Below are 20,530 nucleotides of genomic sequence, written 5' to 3' on the forward strand. Positions count from 1 at the left end.
TTGGCTAATGACAGTTTCCTGTGTAATAATTTCTTCAGTTTCCAAATTGAAGGCAAGGTTGAGGAAGGCTGCAATAATTAGCAGGAAAGGTTGTGTTTGGACAATGATGAATTTTTAACATATGCTATTACAATATGTTTGTGAGCTTTTTCTGGCAGTCAAAGCTTTGGAGAGCTGCATATATCAAGTTTCGTGTTCTCTCCCTGTCTTTATCTCATGTGCTATTCCTACCTCCTGTCTTGTTAGTTGTAGCTAATAATAAAATAATGTTTGGGTGTAGTCATAAAATGGATGGATTTTTAAAATGTATCCTGTGTGGGAACAGGGTACAAGTCAAATTTGCCTAGAAATTAAATTTGCATATGTAATTATATACTTGTTTGCTTTCCCAAATTAAAAAAAAATGTTTTAAATCCTAGTTTCCTCTCATTGCTTCTTTTGAAATAACCTGAAACTTTCATGCTTTCCTGTTGTGTTTATATGCATCTTCTCTGAACTGCAGACATATTTTCTTGAAATACATTATTTCTGTATTTGTTCCTCTGCTAGCTGGTTGCTTACAATGTAAGAATTTGTAATTACTTTTAAAAGAAATCTTTGCTTTCTTTTGTAAATTCCTTTGTCTAGTTCCTACCACAGCTGCCAGCACTCCAGATGCTGTTGACAGGTACCTAGAAACACCTGGTGATGAGAATGAACATTCCCATTTCCAGAAAGCAAAAGAGAGATTAGAAGCAAAGCATCGTGAAAGAATGTCTCAGGTAAACAGCAGATGGGTCTTATTAACTGATTTTGTAATGCACTAGCTATCCACTATAATCAAATGTTCTCATTTCCTAAATCTTAATGAATTCCTCTGTTTAATTTATTCTCTCATTTTTTTCCTTCAGTTTCTTACTCCCCACATCACAAACCTTTAAAAAAAAACTGGAAGCCTATACATGCAATAATACACCCTTCTTGAATTTAAAGAAGCATTCACTTTTGATTTTATAAGTTGATGATATAGTGCAGGGGTGTCAAACTCACAATGTCATGTGACATGTCGCAATGTATCACAACTTTTTTTCCCTTGCCGGCAGTGGGGTGGACATGGTTTCAGCATGATGCATCCGGACCATGGGCCGGCAGCTTGACACCCCTGATATAGTGCGTCAAACTTTTTCCCCATTGCTTATATACTCAAAATATAATCTGTGTAGTTTTAATTCAGCTTTAGAGTAAACATTCATAACTTTCAATGAGAAGCTGGCCTGCTAAAGATTTACACTTTTTTAGAACCATTATAAATTTTAATAAAGCTATAATAAACATTTAATGTAATGTAGCCATTTCACGGATTATATTCTCATCTCTTGTTTGGTTTTTTGCTTGCCACTAATGTTAAAATCTCATGTCCAAAAAGCCATTGTAATGAAATGTGTATATAAATTTTCAGAGATAACAGTCAACTATCCATCAGTGACTCTAACCCATTCAGCAAGGGGGGAAAAAACATAAAATAGCCAAAATAAATGGATGTAATCAATTGATGTATAAAACTGATTGGCAGGCAATAACTTTTTGCGAGACAAAACAGGAAAGATCCATATTTTCTTCTGCTGTGATGTATGCTAGAGATATAAAAAGTATATGTCAGAAGTAAAGTATTTGTTTCTGATTTTTTTTCTTCTGGGTTGGTTGAAGGTATACAAATATTTAGCTTTAAATTATTTTTATAGTAAATGTATACATGGAGTAAATTTGTTTACATGGATTGGCCAGATATGTTGACTTATAAATTGGATTATTGGTTTAAAATATGTAAAAGTGGCATATACAATGTTCCATTTGAATACACACATAAAGTATTTAGTTCAGTATTAGAGGAAAACAAGTATATTTTTCAGTCAAAGAACTTTTGAATTTGGTTCTGATACCGAAAAGTCCCTGGGTCGAGGAAACATATTTCTTAATTGTTAGAAATTAATTGACATCCTATGTACTTTTCAGTTGTTTGGTTGGTTGATTTCAATATTTTAATTCAGAGCACATGCACATCCTGTAAGCCTAAGGTTTGTCCAGCCTTGCTCTATAATTCTAAATAAGACTTTCAGAAAAGCACTGGAAATGTCTTGTGCATAAATATTTTCCCAAACATACAATATATTATCTCTTGACAGTGAGGAAGTACATTTTGTTGTGTATATTTAACTAATCGACTGTATTCACAATCTAATAATTCGCATATTTTTGTACTGATTAGTACTGTAAAGTATGGTTCTAATGTTTATTTTCCAATCTATGTATGTGTATAATCATTGTTAAGTTTGAATTGACTTTCTTTCTTGATGTTAATGGCAAACCTGAACTGTCCCAGACTGAACACTGAGTACATCTTTGGAAGGTGAATAATTTTCACTATTCAACTTCCAAGAAGGCACGCCATACTATAATTGAAGAAAAAAAAACTGTTCTAAACAGTAAACATTTGAAACCATTTTACATAGAACAGTATTTGTTCATTTTCTGTTTTATTTGCACAGGTCATGAGGGAATGGGAAGAGGCAGAACATCAAGCAAAAAATTTGCCGAAGGCTGATAAAAAGGCTGTCATTCAGGTAAAATGCTAACTTAGGGTTGTATAGAAAAAAAATAAGATAGAAAAAAAATAAGACTAGTATGATTACGTTTTGTGTAATAGTCTTAACATCATTACTATTTTATTTTGTCCACGGAGCTTATTATAATAGATTGTGTACATTGTTAGCTTACAAGCACTTAATAACCACTACATAACTCATTCCCCATTGGATCATCATTTCAGAGATATTTCCTTACCTAAACAGAGACACAGAATGATCATGGATGTGCAAAAGAAGAAGGAGCAGGAATGACTTTTTCTGCCAGCTTCCCCATTGAATTTTCTTATGAGAATGGTAGGAACGTTGAAAATCCCTCTGCCATCTCTTCCACTTCCCTTCCCTTCTCAGCAGGCAGATATGTGGCTGCTGCTGGGTGGGGGAGGGAGTGAGGAATTGCAATCCCTAATCTTCAGGTATGTTATAGTACAGCACTAACATTTCTTGATGGCACAGAGTTTGTAAGAGATATCATAGAAGCTAGACTGAACTTGCATCTGGAAAGCGTTCCTTCATAGAACAGTTGTATACTATTAAGGTCCTATACAGGTAGTTCTCACAACAGTTCATTTAGTGATCATTCGAAGTTACCACAGAACTGAAAAAAGTGACTTATGATCATTTTTCATACTGTTGCAGCATCCCCATGGTCATATGATTTACATTCAGATACTTGGCGACTGATTCATATTTATGATGGTTATGGTGTCAGGGTCATGTGATTAAGTGTTTTCCTTTTTTAAATAAGAATAACAGCAACAGCAACTTGAACACCATTGGCATCGACAAATTCACCATTAGTCAATTGCAAAAGGCGGCCTTACTAGGAACTGCTTCCATCCTGCGACGATATTTGTAATACCATCAAATATCCACATCTGCCTATCCCAGGTCCTTGGTAAGGATTCGATAGGTAGACAAAAATGCCAAATCCAGTCTGAACATCTGGCTGACTGTGTGATGATTAATAATAATAATAATGACGATGATGATGATGATGATGCATATAAAGTCAAAACTGAGAAGACAGCAACAGACAGTAAGTGCCGCCTATGCAAACAAGCTGAAGAAACAGTAGACCACCTGGTAAGCTGTTGCAAGAAGATTGCACAGACTGACTACAAGCAGCGGCATGACAGAGTAGCAACAATGGTGCATTGGAAGATCTGCAAAAAATATCATTTGCCTGTAAGCAAAAACTGGTGGGATCATAAAATAGAGAAAGTCATAGAAAATGATAAAATTAAACTGCTCTGGGACTTCAGAATCCAAACAGACAAGCACCTGCAACATAACACCCCAGACTTAACAATTGTCGATAAGAAAGAAAAAAAAGTCTGGATAGTGGACGTGGCAGTGCCTGGAGACAGCAGAATAGACGAGAAAGAACTGGAGAAGATAACAAAATACAAAGACCTACAAATAGAAATAGAAAGACTGTGGCAAAAGCAAGCAAGGGTAGTACCAATAGTCATAGGCGCCTTGGGTGCAATCCCAAAACAACTGGAGCACCACTTGAACACCATTGGCATTGACAAATTCGCTATTAGTCTATTGCAAAAAGCGGCCTTACTAGAAACTGCTTCATCCTGCAACGATATCTGTAATACCATCAAACATCCACATCTGCCTATCCCAGGTCCTGGGTAAGGACTCAATAGATAGACAAAATGCCAAATCCAGTCTGAACATCTGGCTGACTGTGCGATGATCAATAATAATAATAATAGTAATAATAATTTAAACTTTAATATTGTTTTAGTTTCTTTATTTAAAGTTCTTTTTATGTATATAGTTTTAATAATACAGTAGTACCTCTTTTTGAGTAGTAGAATAAAATAAACATTTTTTGTTATTATTGATCCTTGTTATTAAAGTCAGTAATTTATTTCTAAAAAAAAATAGACTACTGAACAAACTATTTTTTTCCAGTAAGCGGGTATGCAGTGTAATTTAAATTATGTATGGAAAGCAGATAGATGATTCTCCTCAATTTATGGAAAGAACAACCAATTCCTCTTAAAGAATAGAATATATACTACCTTATCCGTAAGAACTTAAATTTACTCAATGACTTTGAGCAAATCACATAGTCTACTCTAGTCTTATGTACTTCATAGGATAAGTAGGAGAAAATAACCATAATCATCACCGTATGTGCTTGTGCTTTGAACTCCATGGAATATAGAGAAAATATAAATCACTGGAATATGGTTAATACCACAGTTCCCCCCCCCCACTCCCGGGAATATGCCTGAAGTTAATTTGGAGATAATATGAGGAGAGAGATGTAATTGGGACAGAAATAAACACATACTCTTTCATGCGTGCCTTCAATTTTGCAAAGACACAAAGTGGTTTGCTGATCTCAGAAGCCTATTGTATTTATTGGAACATGTGATATATTGTATAGCCTCTATTTTTGAAAAAAAAATAGTGTAATTTTATCAATACATTAAAAGTTGAGGTTCTTTCTTGGCATATATGGTCACATTTTGTTGAACATTGAGACTTGGATCATCACTGGCTGCTATCACTTTTTGCTACAGTTTTAAAAATCAGAAGTGACATCTTTCCACATTGGAAAGATTGGCCATAAACAATAAAAATTCAGAAAATCCCAGTGAAGACAATGCAATAGCAAGTCATTTTCGGAATGTTTATATTTCAAATTTATTGCCGTTTATACTATTATGATTACTTTTGCTGTAATACTTTTTTTTCCCCAATAGCATTTCCAAGAGAAGGTGGAATCCTTGGAACAAGAAGCTGCAAATGAGAGACAGCAGCTAGTAGAAACTCACATGGCCCGAGTTGAAGCCATGCTCAATGACCGTCGCCGTGTTGCTTTGGAAAACTATATTACAGCTTTACAGGCTGTGCCTCCTAAAGTAAGGGATTCAAATAAGCATAGATTATGTGAACGCAACTAGGAATTTATTCACAAGCAGGGGTGCATAGCTCCATATTATCTCAAAATAATAATATACACTGGAATTTAAACTATGTTCTAGTTAAAGTAAGTTATTTATATAATCATCTTTATAAACTTATTTTCCTTTAAATACAATTTTAAAATTTATCATTGATTATAATGTCCCAGACAATAAAAAAATCTGAAATATTTGTTATCCATGAATAATCCATCATATTATATTTCTTAATGGTATCAAATTGGGCAATATCAAAAGCAAATACATTGGAGAAATAATACAATCAAATATGGAAGTTACCGATAATAGAAAATACATTAGTGGGATATTTATAAAAGACTAACATGATATTGACCTTTAAGTCCCTAAATAATTATAATAAGTGAATAATAGGTTTGTTAATTTAAGAAGTATATTACAGTTTTGCACAAGGTAAAATTGATGTTAGGAGTTTTTAATTGAATGTGTGACTTCACAAAGTAACAATTTTTAAAGTATGATTGATTTGTAAATGTATTGTATCTTTAGAAGACTGCAGAAGCTTCAGTTTTTGCAACCTTCTGTATTTTTTAATCCAATATATTTTTACATGGGCATTTATTAGAAATGACATGATTTTTGCAGTTAAAGTTCCTTAAGTATGGACTTTGTGTTAAGCTGTACTTAGTACCTCTTCTGAGTAGCTTAACAAATTTTTGTCTTGGCTTTTGCAAAATATGAAAACTATGATTATGATAATGCTTTTACAGACTGCAGAATAATGCATCTTGGTTTTGTTGATTAAAATGTATCTCATCTTTATAATGAATTAAATTGATGCACTTGATTTAAGTTTGGATTTAATGGGTATTTGGATTTAATGGAAACTTATCTCCTGCCCTTGGGTAAATGATAGTTTTACTATAATTATCTTTGTGAGTATTTCTCTAAAGTGGATAGGACTTGAAACTTTGAAGGTGGCTTCTATATTGAAATATACATGTGAAAACTAACATTGTCCTTTATATTATATACTATTTTTTTCATATCACTATACTTTGGGAAATGAACAGTCCTATTAACAGAAGTACGCTACTTTATTTCATAGAAACTAAGCTTTATTGGTTTTTTAAAGGCTACATACATTTCATGGAACTGTCAACTTCGTAAGTGATTTATGTGGTGGATTTTATCTCTGTAGCCTCGACATGTATTTAATATGCTAAAGAAGTATGTGCGTGCGGAACAGAAAGACAGACAGCATACATTGAAACATTTTGAACACGTGCGTATGGTGGACCCTAAGAAAGCAGCACAGATCAGATCTCAGGTAATGAGATAGAAAATTATAGTTCTTGTTTTAATATTGTGTGAATGTCAACCTAAAATGGTTGAATAAAAAGCATAAATAAAAAAGGCTACAAGATCCAATACAGTAATATTGTTTCTCTTTATATTTAATTTTCTAGAGAAACTAAAGTTGTCATACTTTAAGCATTTTGTTGCATCCATTGCACTATTTTTAAAATAAATTTTGGATTTCCGCATAGGTTGCATTTTTTTTATCAAGTGCTCTTTCGTGAACTAAATTTATTTATGTGTATTTTCCATTTATTCTTATATGGAAACTATTCTTGATACATGGCTATGCTTATACAATAAATTATTGCTCATCAAACATAGCAGTTACTACTTTGATGTTAGCCGTTACTGATGATGTGAGTGATAGCTTCCCATTTAAAAAGCTGTTTAACTTGCCTGTTTTACTTAAGATATTAATATAATGCTTTGGCAAGCATATTTGTAGAATTTTTGAAGTTTCAAAATTTTCCTGTGGACATATCTCTCTCTGAGGTTTTAAATGCACAATATGCAAAAGGTGCTTGTCTTTTTATTAAAACACCATTTTATTACAAGCATAAGATGGCAAAAGTTGTAAGAAAAGATTGGAAATGCATTTTTTCATGATGTAGATTTTCACAGTTGAATCATTAACCCATTCTTGTATGAAGCTTGTAAAGTATATGCTTAATAGATCAATTTCACATGCAAGTAAGAAAACAAGGGCCGAGCTTTCCATTTTATATAGCTGACTTTGTCTTAAGTGTCCCTTTTACAGTTCTCTGGCCTTGTCTAACTTCAATTGCTAAGCAAGGTCAAGTGTGGTTAGTACTTGAATGGGAGATCTGTAAGGAATACCAAGAATATAGGCTACGACCTTCTCTCCCAAAACATAATATATTCAGTTAAACATCTTTATCAACTTTTCTATGGGATAGATTAATAAAGGGAAAATGATACTCCCGATATGTGGAATATCTGTGCAAATTTTTACTTTTTAAAATCTCTTCTCTCATCTTCTGAAGTCAGCAGGCTTTATGACTGAAAACCCTCACTCAATAATCCTTCCTATCTCTGACACTTTATTACCAGTTTCAGACACCAGCAACAGAGTCGGTGTAAGGAATGTATAATGTTGTCAGTCAGATTAAATGCTGTAAGCTTTTTCCTGTCAGAATCCTTCTGTTGCAATTTGCCCATGACCAGAAGCTTTTCATCGGAGATTTTCTATATTCTAATGTTTTAATTCAAAGTAAATTTTTCCGGAAGTGCTTCCTTTGTCATTGGGGTATTTCCCTGAGGGACAGTATAAGAAATATGACAATTCAAAGTGATGATATTTTGGTCATTTTAGGAATTCTTGTGCTGGCTATAAAACAATCTTTTAACTTTTGAGGCTTGTATCTATTAAAGCAGTAATGCTCCAGCACCTCCCATCCCTGGGTGAAACTCAGTCAGAAGCAAGAATAGATGTTAGGATGAGGACTTTGGCACGTCTATTTAGCATGCAGTTTATCAATCCTCAATTGGAACACTTAAATATTATTGTTTTTCTATATTTGAAACACTAGTATGAATGAAAGCTTTTCAGGCATTAGTAGGTATTGTGAATAAAATAAATAGCTTTTCGTCTTCAAATTGTTCAGAAAAGACCCTGACAGAGAACTCTTCATACTGTCCTGTAATTCTGTTATCTTCCTTACTAAACATTTTCTAAGGAAAAATAAATTGGCATGGCCTTCCTATAAATAAAATCAACACAATAGCAGTTTACCCTTTCAAGGTTTGGATAACATCAGTGGATTTCTTATTAATCCTTTTATAAATTCTCAACTATAACTTCAAGAAGTTTGTAAATGTTGTTGTAATTTTTTTAAAATATATTTTATTAGATTTTATATGGGTAGGGAAAAGGTGGGGTCGGTGCGGGTACAGGGAAATTGGGATAAAGGGGACAGGGTGTGGATAACTACAGTAAATATGTAATTCAGCGAACAAGCTGTCGTCCAGATCTTCATATTGAGTATTATTGTTTATATAATACTTGACATTTATAAGAATAAATTGGTATAGTTACAACTGACATTTGGTAAAACAGTAATATTCCTTTAAATAATTAACATAATTGATAGCAACAATGTTGTTGTAATTTTATTTCTATAGGTTATGACACATCTACGTGTGACATATGAGCGTATGAATCAGTCTCTTTCTCTTCTTTACAATGTGCCAGCAGTTGCTGAAGAGATTCAGGATGAAGTTGGTAAGTACAATCTCATTTTAATTTGAAAATTTTATTCTAGCAATAATGCAATAATATTCAACTATTGGGGGGGGGGAGAAATTGTAACATGCATGGTATTAAAGGAGATTTCGGTTTCTCATACAATCTGAAGCAAACACAGAACTGAAGTGCTGTTGAGTTACCACATGGCTAATAACATGGGATGAGAAAAGCCACTTTATGTTAATAAGAACTTGGATTTTTCCATGCTTTTCATGTAACAAATCTGGAAAAGGCAAATAAAATGTATTACTCGGGAGGATATGCTTGTTTTTATCAATACTGCTGGAATTGTACATGCTTTTCAAAGAATTGTTTAAAAAAATAGAGTGTAATTTATTGGGGTAATAGTCTAAAATGTTTTTGTTAATTGTTTTTTGACTTTCTTCAGATGAATTACTTCAGAAAGAGCAAAACTACTCTGATGATGTCTTGGCTAATATGATCAGTGAACCCAGGATCAGCTATGGAAATGATGCCCTCATGCCTTCCTTGACAGAGACTAAAAAAACAGTTGAACATCTCCCAGTAGATGGAGAGTTCAGCCTAGACGATCTTCAGCCTTGGCATCCCTTTGCAGTGGATTCAGTCCCAGCAAATACTGAAAATGAAGGTAATGTAATAAGAACTTAGATGGAGATAGTGTGCTTATAAATTATAAGATTCATTATGAGAAAGACTTGATCTCTCTGACTTGCAAGGTTTTTTTTTTTAATCATTCGGAGTGGTGGAAGGTCTGTCAGAACAACTTGATTGCCTAGTATGCGGGTAGGCAACCTTGGCTCTTTTATGACTCGTGGACTTCAACTCCCAGAATTCCTGAGCCAGCCATGCTGGCTCAGAAATTCTGGGAGTTGAAGTCTATGAGTCATAAAAGAGCTAAGGTTGCCTACCCCTGGACCTACATATTGATATGCATGGGAAATTTCAGAGATGACATTCATGTACTCCATTGGATTGAGTATCAGTAAAAAATTGAAGAGATGCCTTTAGAGTATTAATGCAGAGAAATTGTCAGAAATGTTTATAACGTGAAATAATAAAACCTGATTAAGGGAAGTGCTCAGAGTTCTTAATGAGTATCACTAACTTGGAGACTTAATGAAAATGAAATTTAAAGAAATATTATACACTTAATAATATTATTAATTGTCATATATAAAAATTGTTACTATTAAATAGAGATATGCAAAATATTCCATGCATGAACCATTCTGTTGATGAAATAGCTGTTTTTGGGTGGTCTGTGCTCAAACCAAACCATATAAGTTTTAATTATTTTGGTCCATGGGCAAAATGTAGCTCTTTTGGACTGTCTGTGGACCAAAACCAGACTATTCCAGGCAGAAATGTCTCCCAAGGAGCAGCAGGAATGATGTTTATAAGAAAAGCTAAGGCCATCAGTGATAGCTGAGAGGAAGGCAAAGCACATCACCCCTCTTTCTTCTCTTCCTTTCAATAGCTCCCAGCACAGGACATTGGCCTACTCCCACATCTTTCCAGCCTTTTCTTTCCCTCCCCTTATCCACTCCTCAGCCATTGTCATTGTCTCAACATGACATCCTCACCCCAACCTTCCCAATGTCTTTTTCTTTTTCCAGTGTCTTATAGGTTATTGTTGGCCATGTTGTAGAATTCAATCTCCATTCATTCTAGTAATGAAACTCAACAAGCTTAACCTCTATCTGAAAATGAAATCTCAGTAGTTGTCCAATAATATGATGCTTTCTAAATGTATGGTAGTACATCTTCCATCTTCCTCATCCTCCACAGTCTCACTTGAGATTTAAATTTAAATAAAATTAGAAAAGTCAATATTGGTGATTCACAACATAAAATAGAGACTTAAAAGTTGTTGAAGCAACTGTTGAAATGTGTACTTTTCCACCCTTAACGGTATCCATTATGCCTTTATGGCCTATTTTTGGTGACATGCTCCCATTTTGAGATTGGGAGATAAGATTTTCCCAAAGATGCCATGAACTCTTGGAGAAATGTTTGGCACGTAAAATAAATCTACTCTAGTGAACCCTGTATTGGTAGAAATAGAGGAGATGATGTAAGGATTTTGCAACCACAAGTGGGTTACCTGTGATACAGGAAAGTAGATAGTCACATATGTGCTTTAACCTGGGCCTGGTCTAGCTTTTTCAGGAAACTACAGAGGGATGAAGAATTGGATACAATTCTCTTATGGAAGGCATTATGCCTGCTGCCTTAAAATTTGTGGTTATTCATCCCCTCTCTAAAGTCAACAATTCTTGAAAATAACAATGTGGCTCCAACATTTTTTTTAAAAAAAGAAGTTGTTAAAAGACTAGTGGAGTACCAGTTAGAGATCATCCTAAAGGTAATGGTTTATTTAGAATAGAAGTCAGGATTCATAACTGAGCATGGACAGAAGCCACCTTGATTTCCCTCCTGGATGGATTGCATTAGAATATGGATAAGTGTAATGCAGTCCTCTGGTCCTTTTAGATCTCTTGAGTTCCTTTGATACCATCTTCTATGAAATACTTCTGGATTACATGCTAAACATTGGACCTTGTGAGCAATATATCGCAGTGTTTCTCTCCTTTCTGTCTGAACAGTACGAGTCAATGGTAATACATTTACATGGGACAGGCTTTAAGCACTGCTTAAAAGCTACTGGTAGTGTGGTTGTCCAGCAGAAACCAACAGGGTCATCTTTTCTCTCCTGTATATGTAACATCAATATGAAGATGCTAACTGAATAATCTACTTGGTTTAAATTAGATTATCTCAGAGGTAATTTACATAGCTTGAGATGTGATATCATGTGATATGCTGGATAGGAAGACTTCCCTAGATATAGATCCATGTTTTGGGGATTCTCCTAGATGCATCTGGTCCCTCAACATCCTAGCAGAAAACAATCCAAGGAACATGCCTAAAGGTCCTGATTAGTGTACTTAGTAGAAAAGTTAAGATTATAGTGCAAGAATTCCAGTTATTATTTTACTTTCTAATGAAGCCTCATTTTTGTGAAATAATTTTGATAACTGCCAACTTCCTTACTAGTTTAGATCCTAGATCCTCATCATTTCATGGACTTACTACTGAAATGTTCTTTATACGGGTGTTCCTTTGAAGGCTCTCTTGAAGCTGCATGTGGCACAGAATGCAGCGGCCTGTTTACAGTGAATGAAAGCTGCCAGGATAACATAATCTGTAAAGCCCTTCCTGGCATGGTGCCTCAGTATCTGTGGGAGCACTTGCTTCAGGTAGAATCAATTCCAGATTATTTGGCCCAGAAAACAGTATGAGTCCCCTCTCATGAGATTAGAGAACCAGGCTACAATGTGTTACTTTTCAAATTATGGTCATCTATTTTACGTAAACCTTATCTGTGGAGATCCAGATGGCATCCTTGCTTACAGTTTTCCAGTGAAAAGCACACCACTTGAGTAGCATTTATATCTGCTGAAGGATATAGAACAGTGTTTCTCAACCTTGACAATTTTAAGGCATGTAGACTTCAACTCCCAGAATTCCACAGCCAGCAATGTCAAGGTTGAGAAACATTGATATAGAAGGTCATAGAAGTCATTCTGATGCCATTTTTTAAGGAGGTGTGATTGTATGGGTTTTAAATCAGAAAGCTAATTAGAGTAGCAATATTAGAAATGTTATAAATAAATGAATGCAAGCCTTTGAATCTTTGGCACAAAAATCAGGTTTTCCACTCAGTCAAGCTTTTAATGGATGGCACTGCCTAAAACTCTGACAGTCAAAAACATCTTTTCTGTTGACGCCTCAGAAAGACAAAACACAAGTACAAAATCTTTCACAGATTGTGACTGTAAATCCCACAATTCACATGGACAAGAAGCTTTTCTTCTTACTTATCCAATTCTCAGCCTGCAGATGAATAATACATTCTCCAGCAGGATGGCTGTAGAGTCCAAATGGATGGGTTCTATGACGGCCTTCCTGCCTGGCAGACTGGGTAAAAACTTCGGCCACACCCCTTCCTTTGGGCGTGACCCCAGTTTTGACTCAGTCTCGTAGCCTGGTAGAAGTGCGAGAAGCAGCTCTTAGGAAAGAAAGAGATTTCAAAGAAAAAAAAAAAAAAAGAGAGAGAGAGAATCTCCTCTTCCAGTTTTCCTCCCCTTTCTTTTTGCATTAGCAAGCAGGGATCTCTGGCAGCTGAATAGGACACCGACGGACTCCCAGCCAGGATCGTCGGAGTGGTGAGAAGATCGTCGGGGCGGTTAGCCAGGGGGGCTCGGGCCGGTCACTGGGTCTCCCGCGGACCCGACCCGCCAAACAGCGGTTTGGCGCGGACATTTCCTGGATCGCTCGCCGATCCCAGGCCCGCCGGGCAGCTGAGTGGCACGGACGCCACTCCGTCCGGCGGAGGAGCTGAGGCGCCGCTCAGCGCCAAACAGCTGAGCGGCGCGGGAAATACAACCGGCGGCCAACGCAGCCGCTGATCAGCTGAGCGGCGCGAGAAGCGCAGCGCGCCCAAACCGACCGGCAGAGCCTCAGCGCCGTTTTTCCTCCCCCAGCGGAGAGGCGCAGCCCCTTAAGGACAAAAAGAGCCACTCAAGCCGGTTAATTACCCTACCGCTGGCTATTAAGGACCGCCATTGTTGGAGCCTCGTGGCTCATCCGGCTACTATTGGGAGGCGGGGCTTCCTCCCATTCGCCATTTTAAACGAGCAGTTTAGCCCGCCTTTTCTTTTCCCTTTACATTAAGGCATTGGGGCAGGAGGAAGGAAGAGGAATAAAAGGAAGAGAACTGCTATCAGTTCTGAGCGTGGTCTGCTACCACAGCCACAGACCGGGGGAAAGAGAGATATAAACTGCACTTTTGTCTGGACTAGGTGAGGAGGTGAGGAGGAATATATATTTTTTCCTAACTGTTCCTATAGTGACCTTTAGTCACTGCCTTGCAGGATCTTCTGTCCAAAGAATCCTGTCTGTCCGGCCATTGTTGGTATAGGCAGAAGAGGGCACAGCCCCAAGCATCTGCATCTGATCTGCGTACCTCATTCCCCCATTCCAGGCATTGCCTACTCGGGGTGTCTGGCACAATGGCAGACAATGTCTCGTATTCAGTCACACAGGTCCCTCAATTGTCCCCCCCACAGCAACAACAAAAACGCAGATCTTCTGAATCAGAGGTGGGGGGGAAGAAGAAAGCTAAAACAAAGCACCTTTCTCAGAAGGGACAGTCTAAAACGGCTGAGCGAGAGGCTTTGAGGAGACATTTGGCTTTAGAAAGGCAAATTAGCAGGGCACAGAGAACCAATGCCAATGGGACAAATTTGGTTTCCCCTGTCCCAGTGGCGGCGCCCAGCACAGAACCTACTGCCGAGGAAGTGCTCAAGACTTGGTCTCCTCCTGGGGAAACTGAACAGTTAGATTCCTCCAATCCCTCCTCACCAGCTTCTTCACCCGACCACACTCCAGCGCATCATCCCAGCGACAAGGCGCAGGAGAACATATGGTCGGCACAATTTCATGCATTCATGCAGGATGCATTCTCCCAGTTCATGGCTTCTAAGGGGCAAGTGGCCTTTCACACACCCCGTAAGGGTCGGGCTAGGCCACCCCCTACCAGCATCTCTGAAACTTCCTCTCAACTGGGAGAGGGTGACTCAGTAGACCTTGACATGTCAGACATGCCCCTCTCGGAGGACGAGGAGACTACACCTGAGCAGGCGACGAGCTCTGGCCTCTTTAACCCAGCGCTCCTGAAATCACTCCTGATAAAGGCAGTTTCCACAGTCAACCTAACATCAGTACAGGATGAGAAGCCCTCAACAAGCAAGGAGGCCAATCCTCTATTTGCCAAAAAGGTTCCACAAGATAAGTACATTCCATGCGCGGAGGTCTTTATGACCACGCTGGAGGAACAATGGTCCTCACTTGCAAGCCCACCGGCACCTAACAGCGCGGAAAGAAAGCTTTTCAACCTATCTCCCTCCTTCTCTAACATGTTAGAGGTTCCTACTGTAGATAACCCCTTGATTTCCTTATTTTCTACCTCCGCGATTCCAGGAGACATGGCGGAGGTCTTGAGACCTGAGGAGAAGAAATTTGAACACTCCTCCGGCGTTCCCATATGGCTGCAGCCTGGGCGGCCAGAGCAGCCACTTCATCATCATTCTTCGCGAGGGCCAGTATCATGTGGCTGAGGGAACTGCAAGGCACGGTGCCTCCAGACCAGGTCAGAGTACACCAAACATTGGCCAAGCTCCTCGCGGCCTCCCAATTCGTGTCTGACGCTTCACTGTACGCAACAAAGTATGCGGCAAGATCCATTGCGGCCACAGTGGCCTCGCGTAGGCTACTGTGGCTCAAAAATTGGAAGACAGACCTGAGGTCCAAATGGTGTCTCTCGACGTCCAAATACAGTGGAGTAGCCCTATTTGGTTCCATTCTGGACCCACATGTCAGTGAAGGCAGAGACAAGAAAAAAATCCTAGTACATCCATCAAAGAAGTTAGACAGGAGAGGCAGTCAGGACTTCCGGAGACAGGGCTCCCGCCCAGGAAGCCCCTGGGAATGGAGACAGCCCTTTCGATCAGGGCAATCCTGGGACTGGCCCAGAGGCTCACGATCCTTCTACCCCAGACAGGATCGAACCCAGGATCGCCAGAGCCCGGGAGCCAGGGGCCAGTTCCAGTCCAGACGCCCATATAGGGGAGCGGGAGGCAGATCCTTTAAGCGTACCAAGTGACGCCAAACAGGATACTCCCATTGGGGGTCGGTTAGGAAATTTCATCGAGGTCTGGGAGCAGACCACGACCGACGCCTGGGTTCTGGAAACGATCAGGCATGGCCTGACCTTAGACTTCTGTTCTCCCCCACCAAACCGGTTCATCAGATGCCCCATCTCCAGAAGAGCACACAAGACGAGGCTGATAACTTCGGCCATAATCCACCTCCTGTCAATCCAGGCCATAGAGAGGGTAACAAAGGAGGAGGAGGGAAGAGGATTTTATTCTATCCTCTTCGTCATCCCAAAGACATCAGGAGGGTGGAGAGCAATCTTGGACCTGAAGGGCCTGAACTATTTCATAAAGTACAGGAGGTTCAAGATGCACTCCTTGAAATCCATCCTGGCCAGCGTCAGGGAAAACGATCTATTATCCTCAATAGATCTCACAGAGGCGTACCTACACATCCCCATCCATCCCAGCTACCGGAAATTCCTCAGATTTACCTACGCGGGTCGACATTACCAATACAGGGCATTACCCTTCGGACTATCATCAGCACCAAGGGTATTCACCAAGATCCTAGCTGTACTAGCGGCCCATCTCAGGTTGATCCCGGTTCGCGTTCAGTTTTATCTGGACGACATCTTGATTCAGTCCAGATCTCGGGAACAAGCAAGGGCAGATCTCAAGACCACAATCCGAACCCTACAGGGGCACGGATTCTCGGTCAATCTAAACAAGAGCCACCTCATTCCCTCAAGGAGACTGCAACACCTGGGCGCGGTGATAGACACGTCACAGTGCAGGGTATTCCTTTCCCAGGAGCGACTGATCAGCATATCCAAGCTAATCCACCAAATTCAAAAGATCAGGAGAGTGCCCTTGCTACAACTCTCGAAGCTCCTGGGGAAGATGATATCTTGCATGGGCATCATCCCATGGGCAAGGCTCCACTCGAGGGAGTTGCAGTGGTTCCTCCTACCCTACCAGAGGAGGAACCTCAGCACCTCCAACAGGAGAGTGCCAGTACCAGCACAGGTGATGAAATCACTAAAATGGTGGCTATCCCCCACGACACTCAAGGGGAGCATATTCAGGGAACCGAACAGGGTCGCGCTCACGACAGACGCGAGCCTGTTCGGATGGGGAGCCCACCTGGGGACCCAGATAGCACAGGGCCAGTGGGGTCAGAAGGACCTGTCACACAGCATCAACTGGCTAGAGCTCCGGGCCATACACCTGGCCCTCCGTCATTTCTCACACCTAGTAACGAGGAGGCACGTCCTCGTGCTTACAGACAATGTAGCAGCCAAGGCACATGTAAACAAGGAGGGAGGAACGAGATCAGTGGAACTAATGAAAGAAGCATTGGCTCTGGCTCGGTGGGCAGAAGCCAATGTGAGTTCCATCAGAGCGGAACACATCTCAGGGGAGACAAACACCCAGGCAGACTCCCTGAGCAGAGCCAAGGTGGACCAGTCGGAATGGCGTCTGGACCCGGCTCTCTTCGAGGAGATCTCCCGGAGGTTCGGACAACCGCACCTAGATCTATTTGCCAACCACAAGAACACACAGCTCCCCAGGTTCTTCTCCAGATTCCCGTCCCCGGGATCGGAGGGAACGGATGCTCTCAGGTGCCGGTGGCCGGCGCAACTCCTGTACGCCTTCCCACCGCTGCCATTAATACCGGCAACCATACGCAAGATGATCCTGGAGGGCGCAGAAATGGTCTGCATTGCCCCTCACTGGCCACGGCGCCCGTGGTTTGCCGACCTCGTGGACCTTTCGATATCACCTCCGTGGAGGATCCCCCCGGACAAGGTAAAACTCAGTCAGGGCAAGCTTGTACACCCAGATCCCCAGTGGCTACAACTAGCCGCTTGGCATTTGAGCGGCAAAGCTTAACTAAACAATCTTATTCTGCAGGGGTGATATCGATCATACAGGCATCACGAAGAGCGTCCACTAATAGGATTTATGACGCTACGTGGAAGGGATTTTGTAGGTGGTGCGCTTCGCTTCACCTAGACCCGACCGCAGTATCTATTCCCAATATCCTAGACTACCTATTGGAGGGTCTTAATAAGGGCCTGTCAGTCAATACTATCCGCAGACAGATATCGGCCCTCTCAACTGTACTCTCCTGCGACAACTTAACTTCCCTAGCACAACATCCAGCGATTAATGCCTTTTTAAAAGGGGCATCTAACACAAAGCCCCCAGTCATACACAGGTACCCGTCCTGGAACCTGCCTAAGGTCCTTCTAGCCTTGACATCAGCACCCTTCGAACCTCTTGAAACATGCTCACTCCATCACCTATCACTGAAGGTATCTTTCCTTGTGGCAATTACTTCAGCAAGGAGAATCTCAGAACTTGCAGCACTGTCAGTAAGGAAGGACCTGTGCACCTTTTTCAAAGACAGGGTCGTTCTTAGACCAGACCCGACCTTCATTCCGAAGGTAAATAGCATCTTCCACAGATCTCAGGAACTTACGCTTCCTGATTTCTGCCCAAGACCCAAACATAGGCTAGAACACAGATGGCACAAGCTAGACGTGCGGAGAGCGCTGTGTTTCTACGTGAAACGCACCTCGGCTTTCCGAAAGACTGAAGCATTATTTGTGTCCTTTCAACCAGCAACTATGGGAAAGAAGGTATCTCCTTCCACCATAGGCAGGTGGATCAGAGCCTGCATAGCGCAGGCCTACGTCTCACAGGATTTGCAAGCACCCACTCAGGTGACTGCCCACTCAACTCGGAGCGCAGCCACGTCTGCGGCGTGGCTAACACAAGCTCCGGTGGAAGAGATTTGCAGGGCCGCAACCTGGTCCTCACCTTCGGTTTTCATTCGACATTACCGTTTAGACTCCCTAGCAGCAGCAGACGCGGCTTTTGGCAGAAGAGTTCTTCAACAAGTCGTTTCTGCTCAGAGTTCGGTAGCCTAGACTTTCCCTCCCAGGGGGACATGAGGGCTTTGGTATGTCCCATCCATTTGGACTCTACAGCCATCCTGCTGGAGAAGGGGCGTTGTCTTACCTGAACGCCTTTTCTCAGCAGGATGATGTAGAGTCCAAGCCCACCCAGAGGATAGGTCTAGGCAGGGAGATAATAACGACATAATAAAGAGCTGCAATGTTAATTCCAACAAAGTTTCTCGCCTAAGTCAAAACTGGGGTCACGCCCAAAGGAAGGGGTGTGGCCGAAGTTTTTACCCAGTCTGCCAGGCAGGAAGGCCGTCATAGAACCCATCCATTTGGACTCTACATCATCCTGCTGAGAAAAGGCGTTCAGGTAAGACAACGCCCCATCACCGCTGGTTTGAAGGGTTCTGTATTCAAATTTTATGTTGTAAGTAAACTTACGTTAACCGTTCTCTGATTATTTATTTATTTTGTCAGTAGATACTGCTGCCCAACTAGCAATATGGAAGGAAAATAAAAACTAGGCCAGCAAGATGAAAGCATACATAAGTAGTGCTCAACTTACAGCCATTCATTTAGTGACCATTTGAAGTTACAACAGTACTGAAAAAATGACTTGCAACCAATCCTCACATTTATGGCCATTGCAACTTCCCCATAATCGTGTGATCAGAATTAATGGGCTCGGCGATCAGCATCTATTTACAGTGGTTGCAGTGTACAGGGTCACGTGAGTGCCATTTGCAACCTTCCCAACCGGCTTCCAACAAGCTAAGTCAGTGAGGAAGCTGGATTTACTTAACAGCCATATAATTCACTTGACAGCTGTAACAATTCCTTAACAATTGTGGCAAAAAATGTTGTAAAATTGGGCATGAGTCGCTTAACAACCACTTTGCTTAGCAGGGAAAGTTGTGGTCCCAATTGTGATTGTAAGTCAAGGATTATTTGTATACACATACAGCACAGCAAGTCCAAGGCTTCAACCCTGTCAGTTTTTGGAGAGTTACAAATAGGCTCATGCTTTATCCTGGTTCAGTACCCAGTGGAAAGGCTAGGTCTTTAAAGCTTTGTGGAGGGCCAGCAAATTTGGGATCGTGGAGTATGCTGTTCCTCTGCAATAGAAAATGTACATATCTTCTGAATCCTGCTGCAGGGCACAATTTTAAAAATTATTTTCTACTAAAAGTAACAAATGACATGTTCTTTGATTCTCATTCATATATTCTATATGGATATATTCTACATTCCCTGTACATTTCTGAATTTTGTAATTATTACTTGGTATTTTTGATTTTTATATTACCTACTTTTCAAAAAAAAAAAACCCTACCTTTTTTTACTATGTGCCATCTAAAGTTAATGTCAATTCTGAGCAATCACATAGATTATTTTTCTCCATGACGTAACATGGACATTTCTAACTTGGCCCGTCAGGTGATCTATAGTCAAATATATTTTTGCTATAACTGAATTCATCTAGATTGCTTCTAGTTTTCCTCTACTCTTTCCTTCTACCATTCCAAGCATTAAATCTTTCTTCAGAGAGGAAGGTCTTTGCATAATGTGTCCGAAGTACGATAATTTGAGCCTGGGTGTTTGTGCCCTGAGTGAGAACTCTGGGTTAATTAAATATTTTTTGTTATTTTGAAAATAGTAAATTATATTACCCAGTGAAGCTTACAAATATTTCATAAGAGTGTAGGCATTAATGAACTAAATATTGATCTTGTTTATATGCATGTGACTGCTT

The 20,530-nt window shown here is 40.2% G+C and overlaps 1 protein-coding gene across 4 annotated transcripts in view; it reads left to right on the forward strand.

Annotated features, from left to right (window-relative positions):
- The window catches only part of LOC120314547 (amyloid beta precursor protein), a 146,538-nt gene that overhangs the window by 114,965 nt on the left and 11,043 nt on the right, over positions 1–20,530 (forward strand). For all 4 annotated transcript variants that reach the window (XM_039357764.1, XM_039357762.1, XM_039357763.1 and 1 more), the window contains 6 exons: positions 628–761; positions 2,526–2,600; positions 5,354–5,512; positions 6,735–6,863; positions 9,038–9,137; positions 9,550–9,771. In XM_039357764.1, coding sequence (XP_039213698.1) covers positions 628–761; positions 2,526–2,600; positions 5,354–5,512; positions 6,735–6,863; positions 9,038–9,137; positions 9,550–9,771 — 819 coding nt within the window. The remainder of the gene's footprint in view (positions 1–627; positions 762–2,525; positions 2,601–5,353; positions 5,513–6,734; positions 6,864–9,037; positions 9,138–9,549; positions 9,772–20,530) is intronic.

The sequence above is a fragment of the Crotalus tigris genome, unplaced genomic scaffold, assembly GCF_016545835.1.
Source record: "Crotalus tigris isolate CLP2741 ecotype Arizona unplaced genomic scaffold, ASM1654583v1 scf7180000018944.1027768, whole genome shotgun sequence".
In the NCBI taxonomy this organism is placed as follows: Eukaryota; Metazoa; Chordata; class Lepidosauria; order Squamata; family Viperidae; genus Crotalus; species Crotalus tigris.